Source organism: Haliotis asinina, chromosome 8 (genome assembly GCF_037392515.1).
Source record: "Haliotis asinina isolate JCU_RB_2024 chromosome 8, JCU_Hal_asi_v2, whole genome shotgun sequence".
Lineage (NCBI taxonomy): Eukaryota > Metazoa > Mollusca > Gastropoda > Lepetellida > Haliotidae > Haliotis > Haliotis asinina.
The window spans coordinates 24123699-24148029 of NC_090287.1; the positions used below are offsets into that span (position 1 = coordinate 24123699).

Consider the following 24331-nt stretch of genomic DNA (forward strand, 5'->3'; position numbering starts at 1 on the left):
GCAAAACTATACTTTATGAAAAAAACTGGTGTAGAGCGAACTAAATTTCCTAATTAAACATCACATCATATTCATGTCACAAACATGTTCTGTTTATACCAGTGAAAAGAAAAAAAAAACATATCTAAATAAGACAAAGCATAATTTGGAGAGACAGACAACATAAGACATGTGCCTGTTCAAATCTTCCCAAACCTATCTAACACTTTGCACGAATAATTTCCTGTCAACGGATATAGTGTTCCACATCATGATGTACACATTTGCTTCAACTTTGGCCCAACCCCCTGGAATCTGGAGCACTCACTCACTCACTCACTGACACAAAGTACTTTGTCATTGAATTTAACGAAAAAAATATAAGTTTCTTTTATCTACATTTCAAAATTTTCAGATGAAATCAAGTATCATATTTCTATAAAAAGGAAGTCAAGTTAAAAAAGATTGTTTGTTCAAGGTGTCAGCATTGTAGGCCAAAGTGTCTAAGACTTTAATGGCAGACATTTTCACAGTTTATCACACTAGTCACTGTCACATTCAGCTTTTGCTTATACTGTATATTCTCCTGTTTTTAAGGTAGAAATTTTACCTGCCTTGACATGTGCTTGCCAGAAGTGCCAAGGTGAAACAGGATATGTTCAACTATTAGTGAGTGGGTGGGTGGGTGAGTGGGTGGGTTAGTGAGTGAGTGAGGTTTACCTTTAGCAATAAGATGGCGAGTGACACCAGAAATGAGCTTCACACAATGTACCTATGTGGGGAATTGAAACTGGATCTTTAGCATGATGAGCAAACACTTTAACCACTAGACTACCCCACCACCCCTGAACTACATATCTGAATACCTGACATGATCACAATCTAACTGTGACTGATAAGCACACACTAGGCAGTATGTCATACAAATAGCTGCTTATGATCTGATTTGAAAATAAATGCTACACAGCAAGCATCTTGCATTACACATTTGACAAAATCCTTAGATCATTATTTGTGTAGTAATTTCAATTTCAACTATCCAGTGTTAATTAAAAGTTATTTTGGTATCAGCTTGACAAAAAATATATGACAAATAACATTTGAACATGACATTCATCAAGTGATCCCAGAACAAGTGCAAGGATCATAAACATTTGTCATTTCTTCTGTTGTCTGACATCCCCAAATATTGTAAGGAGACCTACAGTTTGAGGTTTGTTTGTTTGTTGCAGAATCCTTTACACTCTTTTATTTAATCAGTAAATTTAAAAAGTCTAAAGACCCAAATACTACAGAGCCGAAATACTTTGGATTTCTCATAGGAATAGAAACATGAACTTAATTACCACTTGCTGAATCACAAAGACCTTCCCACAGTCAATATTATAACAAAAACTTTAGTGCACTGTCCACGTGCTGTCACAATGTTCAGATTATGACGGGAAATACGACAGTCGGACTAGGCATCTTCCAATTGTGTTGAAAGTTTGGTATTTGTCTCCAACCTTGAATTACAGTATTTTTGGAAGTTTTGAAAACTTGTTCTGGTTCAGTCAATCATGGGGTATTTTACTCAGATTTACATTTGTCTTTCTTCGCAGGATATTTGAACATTACAGTGCTTTACAATGTGTGATACAAAAGCACTGTAGGCATACATGATGTCAGACAGGGTGGGAACGACTCAGATCATGATGATGATGATGATGATGATGATGATGATGATGATGATGATGACTGAGTATGAAATATTTGGAGGGCATTTAGATTTGGAAACAAAATGCTAAAGAAAAGCAACACTGATGACTAGACAGTCTAAGTAAACTTATCCTCAGTACTTTTCGTGACACTCCACCACTGAGTCTAACAAAACCTTATGGGAGGTCGCGTCAGGTAACCTTTGAGACTGACCAATCAGAACACAGCTTACCAAATCGCAAAAGTGCACATTCGCACATACCTTTTGAACTTTTTATCTTGAAAAGGTTCGTACCTGAACGATTCCCAATGCTATTTAGCGTACGCTCGCTTCCAGGTGATGCACACAGCATACGTACAACCATGACAACGGTGAGTAAACAGTCGCTGAAAATAGTGGTTTGGGCAATATTCAAGGATGTCATCTTGCGGAAATATTAGCTAATGGTAACCATGTCAACAGCAACCCAAACGGGTATATACTGCAGGTCAAATAACTGTGTTATGTGCAGATTTTTGTTTGTGGAGAGATCTGTGTCAGTGATGTGAATATTTTGAAAGTCCCCCCGATTCCTAAATAGTAGCTGTTGTCTGATTGGTTAAATCTATTTAACCGTCTCCCGTTTGATTGGACGGCCATTTGTTGCTCAAAGGTTACCTGATGCAACCTTCTACTAGGTTTAGTTAAACTCAGTGGTGGAGTGTAACGAAATATATGGAGACTAAGTTTACTTAGACTGGATGACTAAAGAGCATGGTTAAATTAAAAATTTCACACTATTCACAATAAAGAAGCTGACATCAATAAATCTTGTCTTTCTGACTGAGTATGGTTTTACGCCACTTTCAGCAATATTTCAGCAATATCATGGTAATGGGGCACCACAAATGGGTTTTGCATATTGTACTCATGTTTTCAGGACGACAAGCACACGCTACCCCATCACCACTGATGCCGCTGCTGCTGCTGCTGTTGATGATATGATGATGCTGCTGATGATGATAACAAAGGCCGTGGTGAAGGACAAAAAACTGTGACAGAGAAAATGCTTTATTTAAAGACAAAGTCTTTCTAAATTTTCTGACTGAGTAATTTTCAATCCAAGTCATCTACCGATAATTGAGTACATATCCATGTATTCTCCCAAATCTAGTCACCACAATGCAATTATGACGAGTTTCTGAAATGCAGAAGTATGAACTCTCCATGGGTTTAGTGCAAAGGGCCTAGCAGGCTCTATTTATGACAACATGAGGGGCTTAGTCTAAATGGAAGTGATGACTGGCCAGAGAGATGTCAGTAAGTTCACTGGTAGCAGCCTACAGCATCTGTGTGTGGTTGTGGGGAACTTACTGTGGACACCTTGCCTGACCACCACAACCCTCACACTGACAAGCAGCCAGGTTTTGTACACTACTGGGAATGGCAATAAGTTGTAGACTCTGCCCATTTGAAACATGGGTCTTCGTGTTACAGAATACAGATAAGCCAAGGTGCAACACTTGCTGTCAAACAATACACTCATTTCTAGAAACCTTGACACACTATCGTTTATATGGAGTGAATGACACGTCATGGATCAGTTGTTGGACCTTTACCATGTCCTTAAATTTTGAAATAAAGGAGGATTATGTTGTCCTATCAAATGAAAACCTGCATATCATCCACTGTTCCAGTGAGCGAGTGAGTTTAGTTTTCTGCCGCTTTTAGCAATATTCCAGCAATATCATGACAGGAGACACCTGAAATAGGCTTCATACTTTGTACTCATTCCAATGTTCTATCAATAATATACCATTACAAAACATCTGAAGGGAAGTGTCTTTCATCTGATATGAAGTTATGGACAAATCTTTCCAATTTTTACAATTTTCAGGACAATGTTCTAATGACATATTTTGAAGTAAAACAAGTAACAAAGTAATTTCTTGTTCCACCAATAAGAAAAGTCAATTTTATGACTGATCTCAGTTTCTGGACTCTGTTCCAAGTCATCTTGGCGTTATGATGAAGGAAGGCTTACATTAAAGAATGGACGTAATGGCTGCTCTGAGAAACTGGGACCTGGTCCTTAAACTTGTCATCAGCATATTCCATGTAATTCATTAGGAACCATTCACTGACATTTGGATCATACCACTTGGGTACCCTTTACCACACTTTGGGCACTGAATCACGCTCAGATATCATTTACCATTTTGGGGTACAGTGCATTGGGGTATAGCACTTATGCATTCTGTACCACTCTTAGGCATAGTGTTTGGGTACCATATATTACCAAAGATAAGCTGAAGTTTGGAGACAAAAAAAGCAGTCTGTTAAAGGGGGTGGGCTTATCTATCAGACACAATTTCATGAAAGTATTTTTCAGGTCATCAGGACAATCTTACAAGTTAGCAATACACCTGCCTGGAAGTTTATGATGATTACAGCCACTTTGCTATAAATGATCAATAAACTAAATATTAAAGCATAAACATATTAAAGTTTGCATTATTTCAAAATATTTGGCTCTTGGTAATTATTAAGTTTCGTACCTCCCTCTTTACACACAATAAATCCACAGCACCCTTTTACCATGCATTTGGTGATATCAATTTAAATATCCGATACCATTGTTGGGGCAATACCACCTGGGTATCCTTTTACTATTTTTTAAGGGTACAGGACTAGGGTACCCTTTCACCATGCATTAGGGCACAGATTTACCATTTTGTAGGCACACCCCTTAGGTACCTTTCCATAAAACAAATTTTAAATATATCAGGACTAGGTTAATAAGTAATCTAGGTGGTTCACGTAATTCCAAAACAAATGAGAGCTATACTTCTACATTCAACAGAAAGAATAATTACAAGTGAAATGGGGCTAAATAGCATATTGGCACAAATAAAATGACGGTGTGTTTGTACTACTTGGGACAGATGCTGTCCTCATTGTCATTACTGTGAGGACTAGGACTTCCAAGTCTGAGACAGTACAGACTCTGAGCTGACCAGCCCTTGCATACCTGAATAATGAGCGGCCTGTATGGTAACACCATCCTAAACATCAGTTAACCTTCCACACTACAGGCAAATAGATACCAAATGGTGGAATGGATGCCAGAAAAACTTTTAAAATTGATTGACATTCTACATTTGGCAGTCATGTAACCTATGGTCCTGTTGGACAAATATACTTCATCTTTCAATCCACATTTACAAGCCTCCAACATTCCCATACATACCAATAAAACAAAAGCATCTTCTACAGTCCAAAACCAGTCACCAAGTCACAGCAATGAGAACATCCCTGGACACCACTGACCAGACAAATCTGGCAGTAAACTATCTGTACTGAGAACCCAACAATCTGACAATAGTTAAACATGTAACATTTCCAAAACAATAAACAACCAATTGAAAATACTTGCCCTTAATCCTATGTCAAGTTTATCAAATTCATTCCAACTATTTCTTTGGACCCCCTTTTTTCTCATATCATCACCCAGGTGTCAGATATCACACCAAATGGTTGCTTCGGAAGCCAGGCCATGTGGTATTGCAGCCATTCACCTTTTTTCGATTCTAAAAAAAAAATGTGGAGTATTCTCATTGGTAGCCATTTCGAAAAAACAACACAAACAAGACTCTCGTAACAGCAATATCAATAAACAGATATCTGTAGCATCAATTTAATGATTATCCAGTAATCCATTGCAAAGCTGCTCACAGGGACAATTATTCCTGGCTTGTGCCCTTAAGTTCATTGTGGTACACTGACAGAGGGTTTGTATCCCTTAAGCTTTGGCAATAGAAAGCTAATGATAGGCTGAAGATTTCCACCACTGTTAGGGCACATTTCACACTGTGTTTTCAGACTTTCGGTTAATCTTGGGATATTTCATGGGCTGAGTGCAGGTCAAGGCATTTTTGGACTCATTCACACCATAGTATGACCAACAACATGCTCAAAATATTACCATATAGCATATAGAATTATGTTGCATACACTTTGACCCTTCTGAACTCTGACAGTTGCACACTGAGCCAAAGTTGATAAAAACAAATTTGAAATTTTTAAACAATAACTTTTAAATTTTCAAAAGATTTTTTACTTTGGTATTTTACAAACTACATTTATACTCATGCCTGAATACGCTAGTTCACAAAGGTATTATAGACATCAGAAACTATAACAAAAAATCCAACGAAGATACCCCCCATCCTTCAAACATAGAATCTAGATATGACAATGAAGTAAGCAACATTTCTATTAGTAAAAGTCATTGGTCCAAAATATAAAAATCAACTGATCATAATTCTACAGCATGATGACGTCAAAGTTGAAAACACAGTCAGTTAAAAGCATGTCATAAATAAAAGTCATTGGTCCAAAATATAAAAATCAACTGATCATAATTCTACAGCATGATGACGTCAAAGTTGAAAACACAGTCAGTTAAAAGCATGTCATAAATAAAAGTCATTGGTCTCAAATATAAAAATCAACTGATCATAATTCTACAGCATGATGACCTAAAAGTTGAAAATACAGTCAGTTCAAAGCATGTTATAAATGATCAGTATCTATACAGCTTGCTTTTTATCCCAGCACAGGCTAAACTAATGAAATATGTCTGCGATTATAATATGATCTGTTTTAAAAGGCACTAAAACAAGAGAACCAAACTCTTTCTGCCAAACACAACAAAGACCACAACCACAATCATACAGGGGTTCAAAAATCTCATCACCCGACGCCCAGGACAAGTCAGTTTTCATTTTAGGCAATCAAATGAAGGTATCTTACTTGTCCTTGGACTACTAGCTAATTTCCCCTTATGGTTTCAAACTGCAAATAATCTTGGATTTCATTTCATATCTGCTCATAAAGTAACTATTACATTTCACAATAATGAAAATTTACAGCTATCGTTCTTTGAAAGTTATCACTCTTCAATAAATAGTCCAGTAAACAACATCAAACATTGTGTCATAAAATCTGGGCAAGTGGAACATTATTCAGGACAAGTTACTTTCTTGATGTCACTTGCTCTGTGGCAAGTGGAACATTATTCAGGACAAGTTACTTTCTTGATGTTACTTGCCCTGTGGCAAGTGGAACATTATTCAGGACAAGTTACTTTCTTGATGTCCCTTGCCCTGTGGCAAGTGGAACATTATTCAGGACAAGTTACTTTCTTGATGTCACTTGCCCTGTGGCAAGTGGAACATTATTCAGGACAAGTTACTTTCTTGATGTCACTTGCCCTGTGGCAAGTGGAACATTATTCAGGACAAGTTACTTTCTTGATGTCACTTGCCCTGTGGCAAGTGGAACATTATTCAGGACAAGTTACTTTCTTGATGTCACTTGCCCTGTGGCAAGTGGAACATTATTCAGGACAAGTTACTTTCTTGATGTCACTTGCTCTGTGGCAAGTGGAACATTATTCAGGACAAGTTACTTTCTTGATGTCACTTGCCCTGTGGCAAGTGGAACATTATTCAGGACAAGTTACTTTCTTGATGTCACTTGCCCTGTGGCAAGTGGAACATTATTCAGGACAAGTTACTTTCTTGATGTCACTTGCCCTGTGGCAAGTGGAACATTATTCAGGACAAGTTACTTTCTTGATGTCACTTGCCCTGTGGCAAGTGGAACATTATTCAGGACAAGTTACTTTCTTGATGTCACTTGCCCTGTGGCAAGTGGAACATTATTCAGGACAAGTTACTTTCTTGATGTCACTTGCTCTGTGGCAAGTGGAACATTATTCAGGACAAGTTACTTTCTTGATGTCACTTGCTCTGTGGCAAGTGGAACATTATTCAGGACAAGTTACTTTCTTGATGTCACTTGCCCTGTGGCAAGTGGAACATTATTCAGGACAAGTTACTTTCTTGATGTCACTTGCCCTGTGGCAAGTGGAACATTATTCAGGACAAGTTACTTTCTTGATGTCACTTGCTCTGTGGCAAGTGGAACATTATTCAGGACAAGTTACTTTCTTGATGTTACTTGCCCTGTGGCAAGTGGAACATTATTCAGGACAAGTTACTTTCTTGATGTCACTTGCTCTGTGGCAAGTGGAACATCATTCAGGACAAGTTACTTTCTTGATGTCACTTGCCCTGTGGCAAGTGGAACATTATTCAGGACAAGTTACTTTCTTGATGTCACTTGCCCTGTGGCAAGTGGAACATTATTCAGGACAAGTTACTTTCTTGATGTTACTTGCCCTGTGGCAAGTGGAACATTATTCAGGACAAGTTACTTTCTTGATGTCACTTGCCCTGTGGCAAGTGGAACATTATTCAGGACAAGTTACTTTCTTGATGTCACTTGCCCTGTGGCAAGTGGAACATTATTCAGGACAAGTTACTTTCTTGATGTCACTTGCTCTGTGGCAAGTGGAACATCATTCAGGACAAGTTACTTTCTTGATGTCCCTTGCCCTGTGGCAAGTGGAACATTATTCAGGACAAGTTACTTTCTTGATGTCCCTTGCCCTGTGGCAAGTGGAACATTATTCAGGACAAGTTACTTTCTTGATGTCACTTGCTCTGTGGCAAGTGGAACATTATTCAGGACAAGTTACTTTCTTGATGTCCCTTGCCCTGTGGCAAGTGGAACATTATTCAGGACAAGTTACTTTCTTGATGTCACTTGCTCTGTGGCGAGTCGCTTTTAAAAAAGATTTGGAACCTCAGTCATAACCATGCATATGTACATAATAAACATCCATTGTAAATTTATAACAACTTTACCTTATCAGACCCAACAAATAGCATTTCCACCCTACAACCTGTTAAGTTACAAAAATACAGTTCCTGGTATCAAAAAAACATAAATTCCATCCATTTCAACGCCATCCATGGCCGTCTGTTTTAGCTATGTTTATTCAAAAGCATATCTTTCACCTCTAACAATGAAAAACAGTTTGGAACAAACAAAAAGCATTGTTACTTTTTCGACACGTTAACACATATAAACCATAGAAAACATCCCCAAGGACTGGGCCTGGCAAGGACTAGAAACGAAATACACCAGCATTTGAACCCTGGGATATGTTTTTCAGATAGCATTTACCTAGCTGCTAACAATATGGATCTATTTGTACATAAAACTTCTGAATACTGTAAATATCAAGCGTGGAGATTGCACTTGATCATTCAATATGTCTGACTTAGAAACCCTTTTTAGCACACTTTGCTGGAATAGAAAGATTTCTGATGTTCTTTGATATGTTTGGAAAAAGATACATGTAGACAAAAGCAAACAATTCTCCAGAAAACATCAAGGTGAAGAGAGTACATGTATGAGTTGATTTTATTTACTGTTAAGATTCTCACCTTCAGTTCAGAAGATTACCACAAACAAATATTATGTTGTAAGATTAGTTGTCCTCCAAGCTGTATATTATCAGCTTACATAAAAGCCTACTTCCTTATTCCAACAGGATAAAATTTTTTCTAGGACTCGAAATTTAAATTCTTTCTACACTTCACTCCAGTGAAAGATTTTAGAGTGTGAGAAAATTCCTCAAATAACGGAACATGCACTCCTAAACCTGAAATATTGCCGTCTGTAATTTCATCATGAGCTGGAAGTGAAATCATACACAACAAATCATAATATTGTATGAAATGTCACACCTGGAAAGAAATAAAGCAGCAAATATCTAAGTTACACAAGTTTCGAAGTTTTTCATTTTCTTCAGTGAGAGAAAATATGACAGTTGTAGAAGCTGAGCGTCCTCAACTTCCAGCTGGGCTAGGATCAACAGCATCCTGCTCAAACAATGGCCCAACGGATTTCTGGGATCTTAGTTAATACAGCCACATGAATAAATATTCTTTCAAAAACAATAAAACATTGTGCTTTAAAGTACATTGCACTTCAACTTGTTGTGTTTGTTTGTTTGATGTTCAACATTGCACTCAGCTGACTTATATTCTGATCATATGACTGCAGCCTGTGATACAATAAAATCTGACTAGAAAATCCAGTGATCAATGTTGTGAGCAGTAACCTGGGCATCTAAAGTTCTATAACTTGTATTCAACCAAGACATGGAATCAGGCCACCTGAATAGCTCTTCAGATCAGTTTTTATTGCTTTGGGTCAGTTCTAATCTGAAACCTGATAGGGTCTCCCCTGTCTCTCCATGCTACACTCAACAATATTCCAGCTGTATGACAGCACTCTGTAAATTACTGAATCTGGACCAGACAATCCACCAATCAACAGCATGAGCATTGATCTACATAACTTGCATACAATGACACGTGTCAAGTATGTCAACAAGCATGACCACTCGATCCTGTTATTCGACTCTTACGACAGGCATGGAATATTCTAAAATGTTTCAGCGAAACATCAAAGGCACCAACAGTATTTTATCAGACGATGTGCACTTTTTCCCTTACATCATAATGTACTAGCATCACTGTGTAATTCTAGTTTGTACCCTCGTAACTGAACACTTTTGCATTACATCACAATGTAAATGATGTCACAGTGCATGTGAGTTGTCATCGTACAGCCTCCTACAGTAAACTACTCCGATGCTTCATGTTTCTTGGTTTGTACTTGCTTCATTCAGCTAACATCACTGGTGGAAACATTACATCTATGTTTTCTGACAGATGACATATCTCAGTTCGATTCACAATTCTGGATGTACTAATACAATCTTATGTTGGTAGTAGAAATGCGATGTTCATATTGCCCCATATAGTTTACGTTAATCACAGATGCACTTAAAATAATCTAGAGAAGATAATGAACCCAAATGTAAACTGTCATCAAATTGTGTATCATTTGTTTTTTCTGGTAAGATTTGTCTTGACAAAGGGTGACAGACATGTCAACAGGACATCGCACCAGTTAGCCCTGTGCAAGGATTCGTAATTTAAGTCACCGATACTTTTTGTTTTCTGACTGTAAGATTTGTCTTGACAAAGGGTGACAGACACGTCAACAGGACATTGCGCCAGTTAGCCCTGTGCAAGGATTCGTAATTTAAGTCACCGATACTTTTTGTTTTCTGACTTAGATTAATGATCATTGTATATGGCATCTTAGAAAAGAAATACAGCTCGCTCTACCCCAGTGTATTTTGTACTATTATAACATCAAAACACTCGAGAAGATATTTAACCTGAATATAAACCATCATCAAACTGCTTATCATTTCCTTTTCTGGTAATATTCATATTAACGAAGGGGGCAGAAACGTCAATAGGACAGTGAGTCAGTTAGCCCCATGCAAGGGTTCTCAATTTGTTTTCTGCCTTAGATTGATCATAATTACCCGAAGAAAGAATTACATTCTGCATCTTATAAAAGGAATACAGTTCGCTCCACCAACATGCAGTGTAATAAAGCACACATTCTCCCAGAACTATCACAGTGCTTAATGCTAATTCAGCCAAATTTCAGTGGATGGTTACACTGAAATACCCAGATGATCTTGTAGCACTGACAGCAGGATAATTGTGAGTCCAATTAGAATCACTAGTTCACACAAGACTCTTTATCTGCAGGAAGCGTCATACTGGAACTGTTGTTGATGACGGCAGCAAGGTGTTACCTTCTGAAACTACTACCTAGTCATGTACAGGTACCTCTTAGTTCCATGATAATTTTAAAGCATGTGATATAAATGATCTTCGATGCAATTGTACTAAATAACCCTACAGACAATACAAGTGTTTGAAGTTCCGGAAAGGCGTTTAGAAGTTGGACAAACATGAATACATGCCACATTTTTTATAGAACATTTATAGATAACAACTTCTTTTTATCACCTGATGAAGGAGCAAGACTTAGCTCTGAAACATTGTTTTCCATAACAATGTGTCATGTATTCAAATACAAGAGCCTGTTACCATCCCAGCTTACATCTGCCAACAGGCTGGTTCAAACTGGATTCTGTTCTTTGTTAAATCAGTTTTCTGGGAAATGTTTCTTTAATTAGTTCATGAATAAACAATAATAGCCCATCTAAACTCTACATCTGAAAACATCAAAATTCTATTCAAAGAAATCAAATGAACAATTTAACCTCAGTGGAAATGTTGCCAAAGCACAAAGGAATGATTGCATAAGGAAAACTATACAAACACATGTCAGTTTGTAAATATGTCAATACAGTTTTTTTTCAACCACCATCCCAATCACAAATGTCCCTGCATGCATCTCTGCAACAAACACAGATTCAAGCAATCATTACCCAAGATTTCAATTTGGAAAATTTCCTTAACTGAACATACAATAAGTTTTAAAAAAAGGCTGACGTGCTTTCTCAAACTTCGAACATGTTTACATGTATTACATGACAAAATCCGTACTACTTCCCTAACAAGCCGCATGATGGAATACCACAGTTATGCCCCAAACTCCCCGGGCTATGATGTGAGACTGTGTGCAAACTGATGATAATCTCCCATACGTTGTGGGCCATGTCCATCTACAGTAACAAGCAAACACAGCTCTTCACCATGCTACCTGTCTTCAGCTCACACCAGGTGGGGATTACAAGGACAGTTCGGGGTCCAGGCTCCTGTCACCTCTTCCCAGTACAAATCACAAAGTACATTATGGTGCCAGGGCTGCCTCAACACAGGACAGTTTATGACAACATTTTTCTATCTTAGATCAGGTCAGTGATGGAGGCAGTATCAGTTAATATTATATGGTGTGTTGTTTGTGTTTGTGTATTGTTTAATGTCAGCTAATGTTCCAGCAATATGGAGGCAGTCTGTGAATAATGGAATCTGGACAACACAATCCAGTGATAAACAACAAGAGCATTGATCTACACAAATGGGATATGATGACATGTGCTAACTGTCACCCAATCCTGTTCCAACAAGCATGGGTTTCTGAACATGATTTAATGAAGTTTTAATGAAGTCAGTATCAGTTACTCTTTTACTACTACATGGTTTGTTTGTTTGTTTGTGGATCAGACAATCCAGTGATAAACAACAAGAGCATTGATCTACACAACTGGGATACAATGACATGTGTTAACTGTCGCCCAATCCTGTTAGTCATCTCTTCCAACAAGTATGGGTTTCTGAACATGATTTCTCAAACAGATCTTCAAGGTTTAATGAAGTCGGTATCAGTTATTCTTTAATTATTACATGGTTTGTTTGTTTGTTTGTTTGTGGATCAGACAATCTAGTGATAAAAAACAACAGCATTGATGTACGCAGTTGGGATATGATGACGTGTGTCAACCAAGTCAGTGAGCTTGACTACCAGAACCCATTAATCACCTCTTTCGACAAGCATGGATGGCTGAAGAACATTTCTAACCTGGATCTTCATGTCTTGTTTACATGGCAGTGTGTATGGTTGTATATGAGTTCTGCTATATTAGAGGACAGAAAGAGTGAGCAAATTTTACATCACTTTTAAAGTTTTAGCAGTATTCCAGCAACTTGACAACAGGAGACAGAAGAAATGGACTTACTGCTGATTGCGAAACTAACGTTCCAGCAAACTCATATCAACAGGTGATGACATGACAGCCTCAAAGGAAGAAACCTTCATAACCCTTACAAAACAGGGTGCAGTTTCACAAAACTCTCATAAACTCTCATAAGCCATAACTTTTCTCATAGCTATTGTACCTCCTACACCGAAACACAGGAGCTACAGATGCTACAAGGAAAGTTACCGGATCTTAGACTTATGAGAGCTTTGTGAAACGGGGCCCAGGAGATAGCTGGAGAACTACTGTGAAATTTTTTGATACGGTTTCTCCTTTTGCTCCATAAATTGTGCTGCCACCACTGAAACTAAACCGTTTTGGTTGGCAACTCTGTATATACAGGTTGGTTCAGCACCACATAATTTTGTCATGCCAGTCAATGCAGAATTTTTTAATGACTTCATTTTGATTTGCCAGTCAGAGGCTGTCATATCACAATAATGCACCTCTGACTGAATCACCCCATCTACTACAGAAGCAAGTACTTTTAAATGGCATTCTTTTTTTGTTGGAAGGCATATTTACAGCTGTTTGGTTTCAAATTCGGTTTAGTCAGTTAATGTACATATAACATTTGTCAATATTGGAAACAGAGCAGGTTTATTGCCTAAGAAAAGCACAAGACATATTGTAAACTTGTTGCTCACTTCAGGTGACTCATACATGTACTGGTGACAATTACTATTAAGTACCAAACCTGATCAGCAATGTCCTATTTTTTCCACTGTTTACAAGGTACCTGCTTTATACCTGGGAAGTTCATTTACTGTACTCTAAAGATTAAAATAGAATTCCTTCACAAAATAAACAGAAGACATTGTATCTAGGTGGTTCTATGTCATCAGCATAGCAAAACAAAAATAGACATGAACGATGATAATGAATCCTTGCTAAACCTCAACTTGCTCCATATGGTCTTTGAGACAGGAATTACAAGACTAGACTCTTAGCGCCATTTCCTCTCAAACAGAACTGATCACTAAACGTCACAGGGGTCAGTCAGAACAGGATCTGGGGTCACACACTCGGGTGGACAGTCTTCACCTTCCCTTACTACAGATACAGTACAGACTAACATGTGCTTATTTCTAGCATCAATAATAAACTTCTACTTGTAGCAGAATTCATGAAGATACTACAGGATATTGTAATAGTCGAAAGATGCATAGCCAGATAAAAAACCAGGATTGACATAATTTACAAAAAATGGCCAAATAGATTAATTGTGTACTTACAGAACATATAGTAGAACATTGTCATTGCTGTAATAATTATTGCTGTAATATCATTCTTCACTTCACCTACAATTAAAACATGTGCATGTATTGACACGACTTGAGGCACATTCTCATTCATGTTAGTATGTGAGTAAGTGAATCAGCTTAGTTTGGTTCCACACCACTTAAAGCAATATTCCTACAACATCATGGTGGGGGACACCAGATACAGGCTTCATATATTGTACCTCAGGAATTGTACCAGGATTCTCCAGCATGCTGAGCAACCATTTTACAATTTCTATAAGTTTCCAACATTTCTGAAATCATGATGTTGATCCATTACGGCATAAACAGCCAATTATCACTGCTCTTCCCTTTAAAAAAAACCCAAATCATCAATGTATAAACACGGTTAAATATATATACCATGTTTACTGCCTTCTTCAAAACAGACATTTGGCATAAATTAAACAAATATGTATAATGACATGAAAAACAGGCAAAAACACCTTGATAAAATTGGCAACTTTACTGAAAGAACAAGATTATATTTTCCACAAGGCAATAGATGTATTTTACTCATTACTTACTTATTAATTTAATTATCAAACATACATATCAAAATATTAATTATCTAATAATGTCCTTGTGTGACCCAGCTAAATCTCAACCATAACGTAATCCTAACAAGCCTTTAACTCCAACACACCTTTACATTATCCAAATATAGAGTTAATTGTTTGAGGAACGTGGTCAAACATCTCCCATGGTGCTAAGGGCTATGCGTGAAAAACTGTCTTGGGCCAGATATGTTTACACAAGTATTTTATCCACAGAAGATTTCCTGTTTAAACAATGGCTGTATAGAATTACAGCTGCTGTCTTAGGCATGTCACAATTTGACTACAAAATGTTTTTCAGTTTGTCCATTGCTGGAATGATTGACAGATGAACAGGATTAACATCAAGTTATTAAACGTGGTGATCACAGCGTACCTTATAAGCTGACCACATCTAAGACAGAGATGTTCAGCAAACATTGCTTTGACCCCTAGAGGTGATGGAGGTCACTTGCAGACTGAGCTGCACGTGTCAGCAGGGGACACAAAAACACAAACCACTTCCAAAATCAATTGGCATATGTTTGCAAGGGAGACAGTGTAAAGCAGTTATGCTGTTAGATAAATTTGCAGATTTTTGTCAGGCTTTCATACAATTGATTCAGATGTATGCCAAAATAATCAAACACCAAACCTATGTGTTTCATATGGTTTTACTTGATGAGTAGAAAATTCAAGATTGCTGACAAGAGGTTAATAATTACAAACTCACTCTCCCTTTCATATGTTAACTGCCACTTAAACCTTAACAGGGCGCTCATTTATGTGAACTCAAAACAAGTTAAGGACCATCAGTCTCTTTCACCTTATATTAATACTACTCAAAAGAGGTTCAGGAGTATCCAATTCTTTCACATTACCTGATTTGATCTACGCTACTCGAAAAAAGTTAAGGACTATCTGTCGCTTTCATAACACGCGAGTTAATCTATCATTCAAAATTAGATTAACTGTAGTAATATAAAGCATCATGTTATCCTTAACTTATTTTGAGTAGCATGGTTGCCATAAGATTTAAGATTTTGCAAAACTGAAGTATACAATATCATGTGGTGAGGATTTATACTATTTATACCATACCAAGTTGCAAGGAGTTGATGTTGCCACAAGCAACAAAGATGTTCATCACATCAAGATTTTCCAACTTCAGAAGTGCCTATAGATTGTCTCAACCCTTGATAAAATTCTGCCACCATTTGCTGATGCAGCAAACCTATTACTAGTACTGTTATAACATAGCTGTTTCCAGAAAGATTATGACTTTCTCAATATCCTTATCAAGTATGTATATGTTCAGTACATTATATTTTTTTGATGATGATAATGAATTCATGAAAAAATGAATTACAATTTTATCAGAAAAAAGAAAAACTCATGGTCCTATTCATATTTTTTTCTGATTTGATAGAAAGTTTCCCTCTACTGTTATTCCCAAAAAACGAAAGACACCTCATAGTCACCTCTGTGTCAAAGCAGATAACATTATAATAACCATCATGGCGTATCAAATGATGGCTAGTTCCTATGGTCCTTGAGAATCCAATCAGATTCTGCAGTTTCTACAAAAGAAAAACTCAAAGAAAGTGTGAAAACACTGAAATTGGAAATTTTAAATATAAATTGTACATTTAGGTACTTATACTATCTCAAGACTTGCACCTCTCTCATGAGATTGAGCATTCATCATGATCATGTGGATGAAGACTGCACATGCCACTTGCAGTGTCGCTGACTAGTGATCGTGTCTGGATAGGGAGAGGCATGCACAGGCCAGAGACATAGACAAATTAGGTCTGGAGCATAGTTTAATTTGTTTCCACTCATGGTCAAATGAAGCTAGAGAGGTGCAAGTTGTGAGATAGGATCTCATTTTCAGGCGTTTCTTTTTCTAGATTTCCTTACCCAAGGAACATGTTCTCGTTGACTGCTGTGACAAGACGAGGTAGGAACCTGATGGTGAGGTCTGTACATTCCGTCCACTTGTTCCTGTCAGGGCCAGAAAAGGTCCTTAGGTTCTCTGTGTACTGGAGGCAGGCTTTGAGGAACCTTGTGAATGATACAGAGTTAGTTCCTGTCTGATTGTTTATTACTGCACACTGCAATATGACAGCTACATGATGGCATCCTGCAATGTCTTGGTGGTAATGTTGAGTATGATGATGAGATGACATCAACCAAGTTACAGAGCCTGATTACCAGGTACCCTATCCCTATCATAGCACTATGTCTTATGTAAGGCAATGAAGTATAGAGTCACAATAGGACGCAACATTATGGACGTTTGTTAATTCAAAACCAGGGCACAATTTCACAATGCCCTCATAGAGCTACAACTATTACAAGTAAATGCTACAGTATAGGACGTAGGAATGCTATAAGTTACGAGATCATAGGCTTATGAGAGCTTTGTGAAATGGGACGTTTGGTCAGTTTTCGACTCCATAGTTAAAAAAAATAAAACCATCAAACTTTCTTTTAACTTGAACAACATCAGTTCTTACTTTTGCAGTTTCTTCATTTGTGTTTGCTTGAGGTTGTTGAGTTGATCAAGATGAGCCAACAGACAGGCAGCCATGATGCACAGAATATTGGCCATCACATGAAGGCTTGGTAAGCTGAATAATAAAAAACCCTAATTGTGAGGCAGCTTAATAGGCAGTAATCATCAAGAAGGATGATGGCTGACCCGAGGAAAGTTGGTAATTATTAAACAACAGGGACTGTAGTCTATCAGGAAAAAGTAGGTAAGCTGTGAGACAACAGGGATTGCACTCAATTGGATTGCACTCAAATCTTGGCACGCTATAGTAAGCGAGTATGGTTTTATGCCCCTTTTATCAATATTCCAGCAATATGATTACGAGGGGGAAGAGCCAGAAATGGGCCTCACACAATATACCCATGTGGGGACTCAAACCTGGCTCTGCAGCAACACAAGCGAATACATTAAACACTTGGGTACCCAACCATCCCTTGTAAGCTATTAGAAAACAGGGACTGAATTCAAACAGGGACAAAATGGGTAAGATTTAAAACAGCCTGAGTGTTTTCAGTCAGGAACAAATTGGGTAAGCAATGTGGACATACACTGTTCACTGTATCTACTGTGAAATGGGATGAGACTAAATCTTTGTTCTTCAAAACAATTCAAACAGTTTCATAATTGCTCCATACATGATGTTAAGCTATAACAAAACATGCCTCTGTTGACAAACATAATCAAGTGTTTGCAATTTAATAAATATTAATCTGTCAAATCAATAAGCAATTAAACAACAGTATATGGGTCAGTGAACTATTACAAACACTTCCTAAAGATGAATCAATGCTGATCTCATTCTCCCAACACGACCTTGAGACACCTAACACTGACCATTGTCCTTGTCAAAGAGTCGGTCAGCAGATTTTTAGCCTACTCCGACCAAAACCTCTGATATGTCTAATGGACAATTGTCATAGCAACTAAGCAAACAAACAGAACAAACAACAATGTTTAAGCCGAAGGTGAATCTCTAGCTAAAGGACAAAGAGCAGGTACAGACAACTGGAGAGATGTCACAAGGATTAACATCAGATGAGGAACAGCAGCATTTCATGATGATGAGGACATGGGTCAGAATGAGGAATGGTTCTTCTGCTGTAGACCTGTAAGAATTAACTTCAAGCAGAACTAAGAAATTACCTGCTTGCATTGTCTTTGCAAATACAGGATCAGACATATGTTTGTTCAAGAACAATAATATCTAAATACTTTAGCCAAGTGTAAGAAGGCTGAAGCATATATACTATTCAAGAAGGTAGAGATACTTAGCAATAACTTTCAAAACTTGTAACACATGATAGTTGTTTGTAATAGTTGTATGATAATAATGAACATAATTGGGAACACATTACCGCTCGTCATTAAGTATGGCAGCAGATGTTACGACTGCCAATTGCCATGTAATTTAGTGTCAATACTGAGAATAACAACCAGCAGTGTGATAAATGAAGTAAATATCTTACAATAGGGAACTTCACAGCAATTTGTTTTTAAATAATAACAAGTTCATTTGTCTGTCCATCTTGATTAAAGTAACAAGGGTCATCGGGCCTAAAAGTGTTTCAAATAGTATATCACACCTTTCCTGTCTCAGCTATGGATAATGCAAAGCCTTGCTGACTGAGAGCAAAATATGCAATGCTTAAAGTGTTCATATAATCTCTCACTTTCCTTCAATATTCTCTCTTGTGAGTATTCAAGTTCTATTTTTGCCTTCTGTAAAAATGCAAATAAGTTCAATGCAAACTAGTGGTTAATAGCATAAGCATCATGTCTAGACATTGTAACTGACCTTTCGAGTAATCTTTTCAAGTTGTCTCTTTGTCGTGATCGTAATTGTTTCTGCACGAACTGTTTTTGCCGCATTTCCAAAGCAACCTTGATTTGTGACATCCCTTCATGTGTTTCTGTGATTATCCTAGAAACAAGTCCAACAATCTCACTTTCCTTTATATCCTCAGACTTTCCTTGACCATCATGACTGGCCTGAAAATTCTGTCAAACAAAGAAAGATTCTATGATGGTCAAAACATTGCTGTTTGGGACTTGTATTCCATATATTGATATTATAAGAATTAGGGACCATGAATACTTTCGGGGATAACTTCTTTGAGTGGCATTGTAGCTGGGAAGTATTGACAAACATTATGGTCTTTATGATGCCAGTATCTACACCAAAACATCACATCCACTGCAATAAAGAAGTTTGTCAATAAAAAGTGCTTCTCTTCATCATACCAGCTTTTAGATACCGCTTAAAGAAACTTACACGTCTAATGAAACATAATGGATGAAAAAGCATACAATATAATATATATTATACATCCCCAAAACATAGTGAAAAAACATAATGGTGATTTTCCCATTTGCACATCATTTCTTTTGTATCGCACTCAACATTTTCCTATTTATACCACAGCTGAAGTTTTGATCATTCATTGAGTAAATATCTGCTCAGAAGCACCAAATAACATTTTTGTAAGATAATGTGCATAAACAATTAATTGTAAAACAGTAAAACATTCAAACAATTACTTTTTTACAACCAGAGTTCACAAAAAAGTGACAACACTCAAATTCCTGTGGATCCTCTCACAGCTAAAGCTGTGTTTTTTCATGAAAAACCATCCTGTGCCAAAACCCCTCTCTCCTTGCCAGTTTTTAGCATGAGCTCTACCTAACAAGGCTTTTGTTTTACATTGGCAAGATTTGCGGTTACCACACTTCCGATATATCCTGTTTGCATCAACCAGGGTGCTACAGTGGGGCAGCATAATGGGAGCGTATCCTGTTTGCTGTCGTCACGAATATCAACACCCCATAATGCAATGAGCAACCTCACAACTTAAAGCAGATTCTAAGTGTCTGTATTGCATTCTACTAATATTCTTGTCTAATCATGGAAACATTTTATGGAGCGTATCCTGTTTACAGTTATCCAAAATATCAACACCCCGTAAGGCAATGAGCACCTCACAACTTAAAGCAGATTCTAAGCGTCTGTATTGGTCTCTACAAAATTTTTGCTTAATCATCGAAATATTTTTCATCCGGACTGTAATTTTTACTGAATATGGATGCTTCTCTTTCCTAAAATACTGCATTTATTTCTGCTTCTGTTCTCCCATGTTTAGATCCAAACAACCAGTTCCTGCAGTTGGTTTAAACTAATTCCCATGGCAACAGTCTCCAGCTGCTGTTCGTCTGCATCAGGATGAGGAGGCGATGTGCATACACTGGGATACTGAGTGTAGGGATCTACGCCCCTGAGTTAGGGTCTGATGAGACTACTCATACATAATGGGATGGGCTGAAAAGATTAAGGCGGAATTGGGAGTGTCTCAAAGATCAAAGACAGGCTCAGGGAAATGTGAGAAAACATACACAATTTGGGGCAAGTGTAGTATGACATGCATTGCAATGTCTTTGCATGGTATTGTGATAAACAAAGGGGAAGCTCATGTGACGTTTTGGTGTACAGGTGTTATACTTGTAACTTGCTTGATACCAATGTTAGCATCTATACTAAAACATCACATAAATTGTAATTAAGATTGGTTGGTTTGTTATTAACATCGCACTCAGTAATACATCAGCTATATGTGTGGAAATAATTGAGTCTGGACCAACAATCAAGAGATCAACAGCAAGAGCATCGATCTGCCCAATTGGGATATGATGACGTATGTCAAACCAAGCTAATGAGCCTGACCACCTAATCCCATTAGTCGCCTCTTACAACAAGCATAGGTCTCTGAAGACCAATTCCTACTCTGATCTTCACAATTTAGTAATAAAGAAGATCTATATCCAAAGATACCCCCTTGTTCACTTATCACAGCTCCCCATATTGTCAACATATATTTACTCATGTCATGGTGACCTTCATCTTACTGTGTATGTCTGCAATGTCTTTACTATCATTGGAAACATTAAAACAAACAGGACTCAAGTAAATCTGCTCAAACCGAAAAAGTGTCTGAAAAGGGTTAGCAGAATTATTCCGTAGTATTTTCTTTAAAAATGGCTGATAACCTCAATAAAGAAAGAAGTCCCTATGCCTCTAAACACCAACCTCTACATGTGTAGGGTGCAAACTGCACCTTTTATCACAAAAGGAGTTCACCACCAATGGTATTTCACAGAATTAAGTTTAGTATTCTGTTTATTACTTAGAAACATAAATTGATAAAAATTGCCTGCAGTGTGATGATTCTTGTATCAAGTCAAGCAAGGTCCAATACATCTGCGACAGAGGCATTGTGACGTCACAAATGTAACCCATTATGACATCATATGTCTAGTGGTATTACACTACTGTAATACTGATATAAAAATACTACTCTACAGTACTTCTGCAGTGGGTAAGTAATAAACAACTAATGAAGTGAAGTTGCCTGCTTGAAGCACATAACAACAAGCCTCTAGTGGATGTATTTGCAGCTTATGACTGGGTCATAATGCTTTTTCAGTCCTTAGTAATACTGCATTCACAAATTGTTAACATTATAGGAATTGAACCCAATCTTGTGTGTGAAGGCGGAATGTCCCACTGAACCACTAGACACAACCCCGAATGACCAGAACTAGCGACAGGCCCCCCTAAGTAATTGAAGGAATTACAGCAAATTTGAAGGAATTGCATCTCAAATGTAAACAAACGCAGCCCACTCGCGAAACAATTGCAGCGATATCGGTAATTTAGCGGTAATAACAGAAATACATCGGCCCTATCGGAAGCAATGTCGGTAATACTGGAAACACGATCGGCCATCTTCGGAGATTTTTCGGTCGCGAGCGGAAACTCACGCAGCAAAACATGGCGTCGTTGGAAGAAGCGCCCGTCTCGGTGAGATTTGTTTTTAGTTTCTACTATTACATTTTTATACTTATCCATCTTTGACCACCCGTGTTGAATGCGTTTAGGTATGAGGTGTTGTCGGGGCAAAAGCTTATGTTTTTAGGAAAAGATAGTCACTCTAGGAGAGTGTCACAAGTCATGCCCCTGTAGTTTGTTTACATCTGAACATCGAAGTCGTGCCGATGATTACGAACGTGCGCCAGATATAACATCATTTTTTTTGTAAAATGTGTTTAAATTTGTCAATTGCACTTCGTAGCAAGAAAAATTATGGCTCATAAACTTCTTCATGGCGCACGTTCATGATGTTCGTAATCATCGGCACGACTTCGATGTTCAGATGTAAACAATCTCCAGGGGCATGACTTGTGACACTCTTCTGCAGTGACAATCTTTTCCTAAAAACATAAGCTATTGCCCCGACAACACCTCATACCTAAATGCATTCAACGCGGGTGGTCAAAGATGGATAAGTATGAAAATGTAATAGTAGGAACTAAAAACAAATCTCACCGAGACGGGTGCTTCTTCCAACGACGCCATGTTTTGCTGCGTGAGTTTCCGCTCGCGACCGAAAAATCTCCGAAGATGGCCGATCGTGTTTCCAGTATTACCGACATTGCTTCCGATAGGGCCGATGTGTTTCTGTTATTACCGCTAAACTACCGATATCGCTGCAATTGTTTCGCGAGTGGGCTGCGTTTGTTTACATTTGAGATGCAATTCCTTCAAATTTGCTGTAATTCCTTCAATTACTTAGGGGGGCCTGAGCGAGTGACTTTAGTTTTCAGCCACTTTCAGCATTGTTTCAGCAAATTCACGGTGGAGGACACCAGAAATGGGCTTCACAAATTGTGTCCATGTGGGGAATCAAACCACCAGGCCTCCCCACCATCCTGAATGACTCGAGTAGACTCAAGCATAGAAACTAATAGTGAGAGTCAGATGAACCAAACTTCTCCAGACCTCCATTACACCAGGACTGCTCAGTCTCACTGCTGCTGAAGGTGTGGTTGTATGTGTGATACCTGGTTGGTGGCCGTCTGTCCCCGGTACACTGTGGAGATAGGGGAGCAGAGGATGTGCCGTACAAGACTTCCTACATCTGTGAAGGGCATCAAACAGCTGGAACATACCAGAGTATCACACACTCAGTAATCTTACCTCCTCCAGTGTACAAGAATACTGTACAGTGGAAGCTGACACAAAAGCGGCATCTGTCCAATCTGGCAATGTGTCAACACCAGCATAAAATCTCAGCCTTGTCTGTGGCTTGAACATATATCATCAGCTCTACAATCTGGCATGTTGTCTAAACTGGATTATTTCTTCAGTCTCGATGAGTGCCGGTTTAGACAGCTTCCACTATATATCAATGTCTGTAAAGCTACCTTGTTAACCTCACCTTGTCCGACACAAGGAATACCATATACAGACATCTATAAAACTGCCACCATACAGATAAGGTGACCCCTTTAACTCTTTGCGAGGAATTCTAGCAGTTGTAAGCAACAGAAATGACAAGTATTTATGGATGATTAATATCTTTATTGTACAATTCATTTCAGTATAGATGCTTATACCTTTTCCCTCATGCTTGAAAATGATCAAAGCATCTATACTGAAACGTTGTAATTGTACAATAAAGATACTGATCATCCATAAATACTTGTCATTCCCACATTGACTTATAAACTTCTAAAAGCAATACTAATTTATATGTCCTATCTATACTGGACAAAAATAGTTAGGGATATACGTCAGTCTAAGTAAACTGATCCTCAGTACTTTTCGTTACACTCCACCGAATCTAACAAAACCTTATGGGAGGTCGCGTCAGGTAACCTTTGAGACTGACCAATCAGAACACAGCTTACCAAATGGTGAAAGTGAACATTCACATATACCTTTTG

The 24331-nt window shown here is 37.9% G+C and overlaps 1 protein-coding gene across 1 annotated transcript in view; it reads right to left on the bottom strand.

Moving 5' to 3' along the window:
- Window positions 1-24331, bottom strand: part of LOC137295159 (endoplasmic reticulum membrane-associated RNA degradation protein-like) — a 98909-nt gene that overhangs the window by 56796 nt on the left and 17782 nt on the right. The window contains exons 15-18 of the mRNA XM_067826481.1: window positions 23447-23543; window positions 19350-19552; window positions 17517-17630; window positions 16918-17061 (exon numbers count right to left, since the gene is read on the bottom strand). Coding sequence (XP_067682582.1) covers window positions 16918-17061; window positions 17517-17630; window positions 19350-19552; window positions 23447-23543 — 558 coding nt within the window. The remainder of the gene's footprint in view (window positions 1-16917; window positions 17062-17516; window positions 17631-19349; window positions 19553-23446; window positions 23544-24331) is intronic.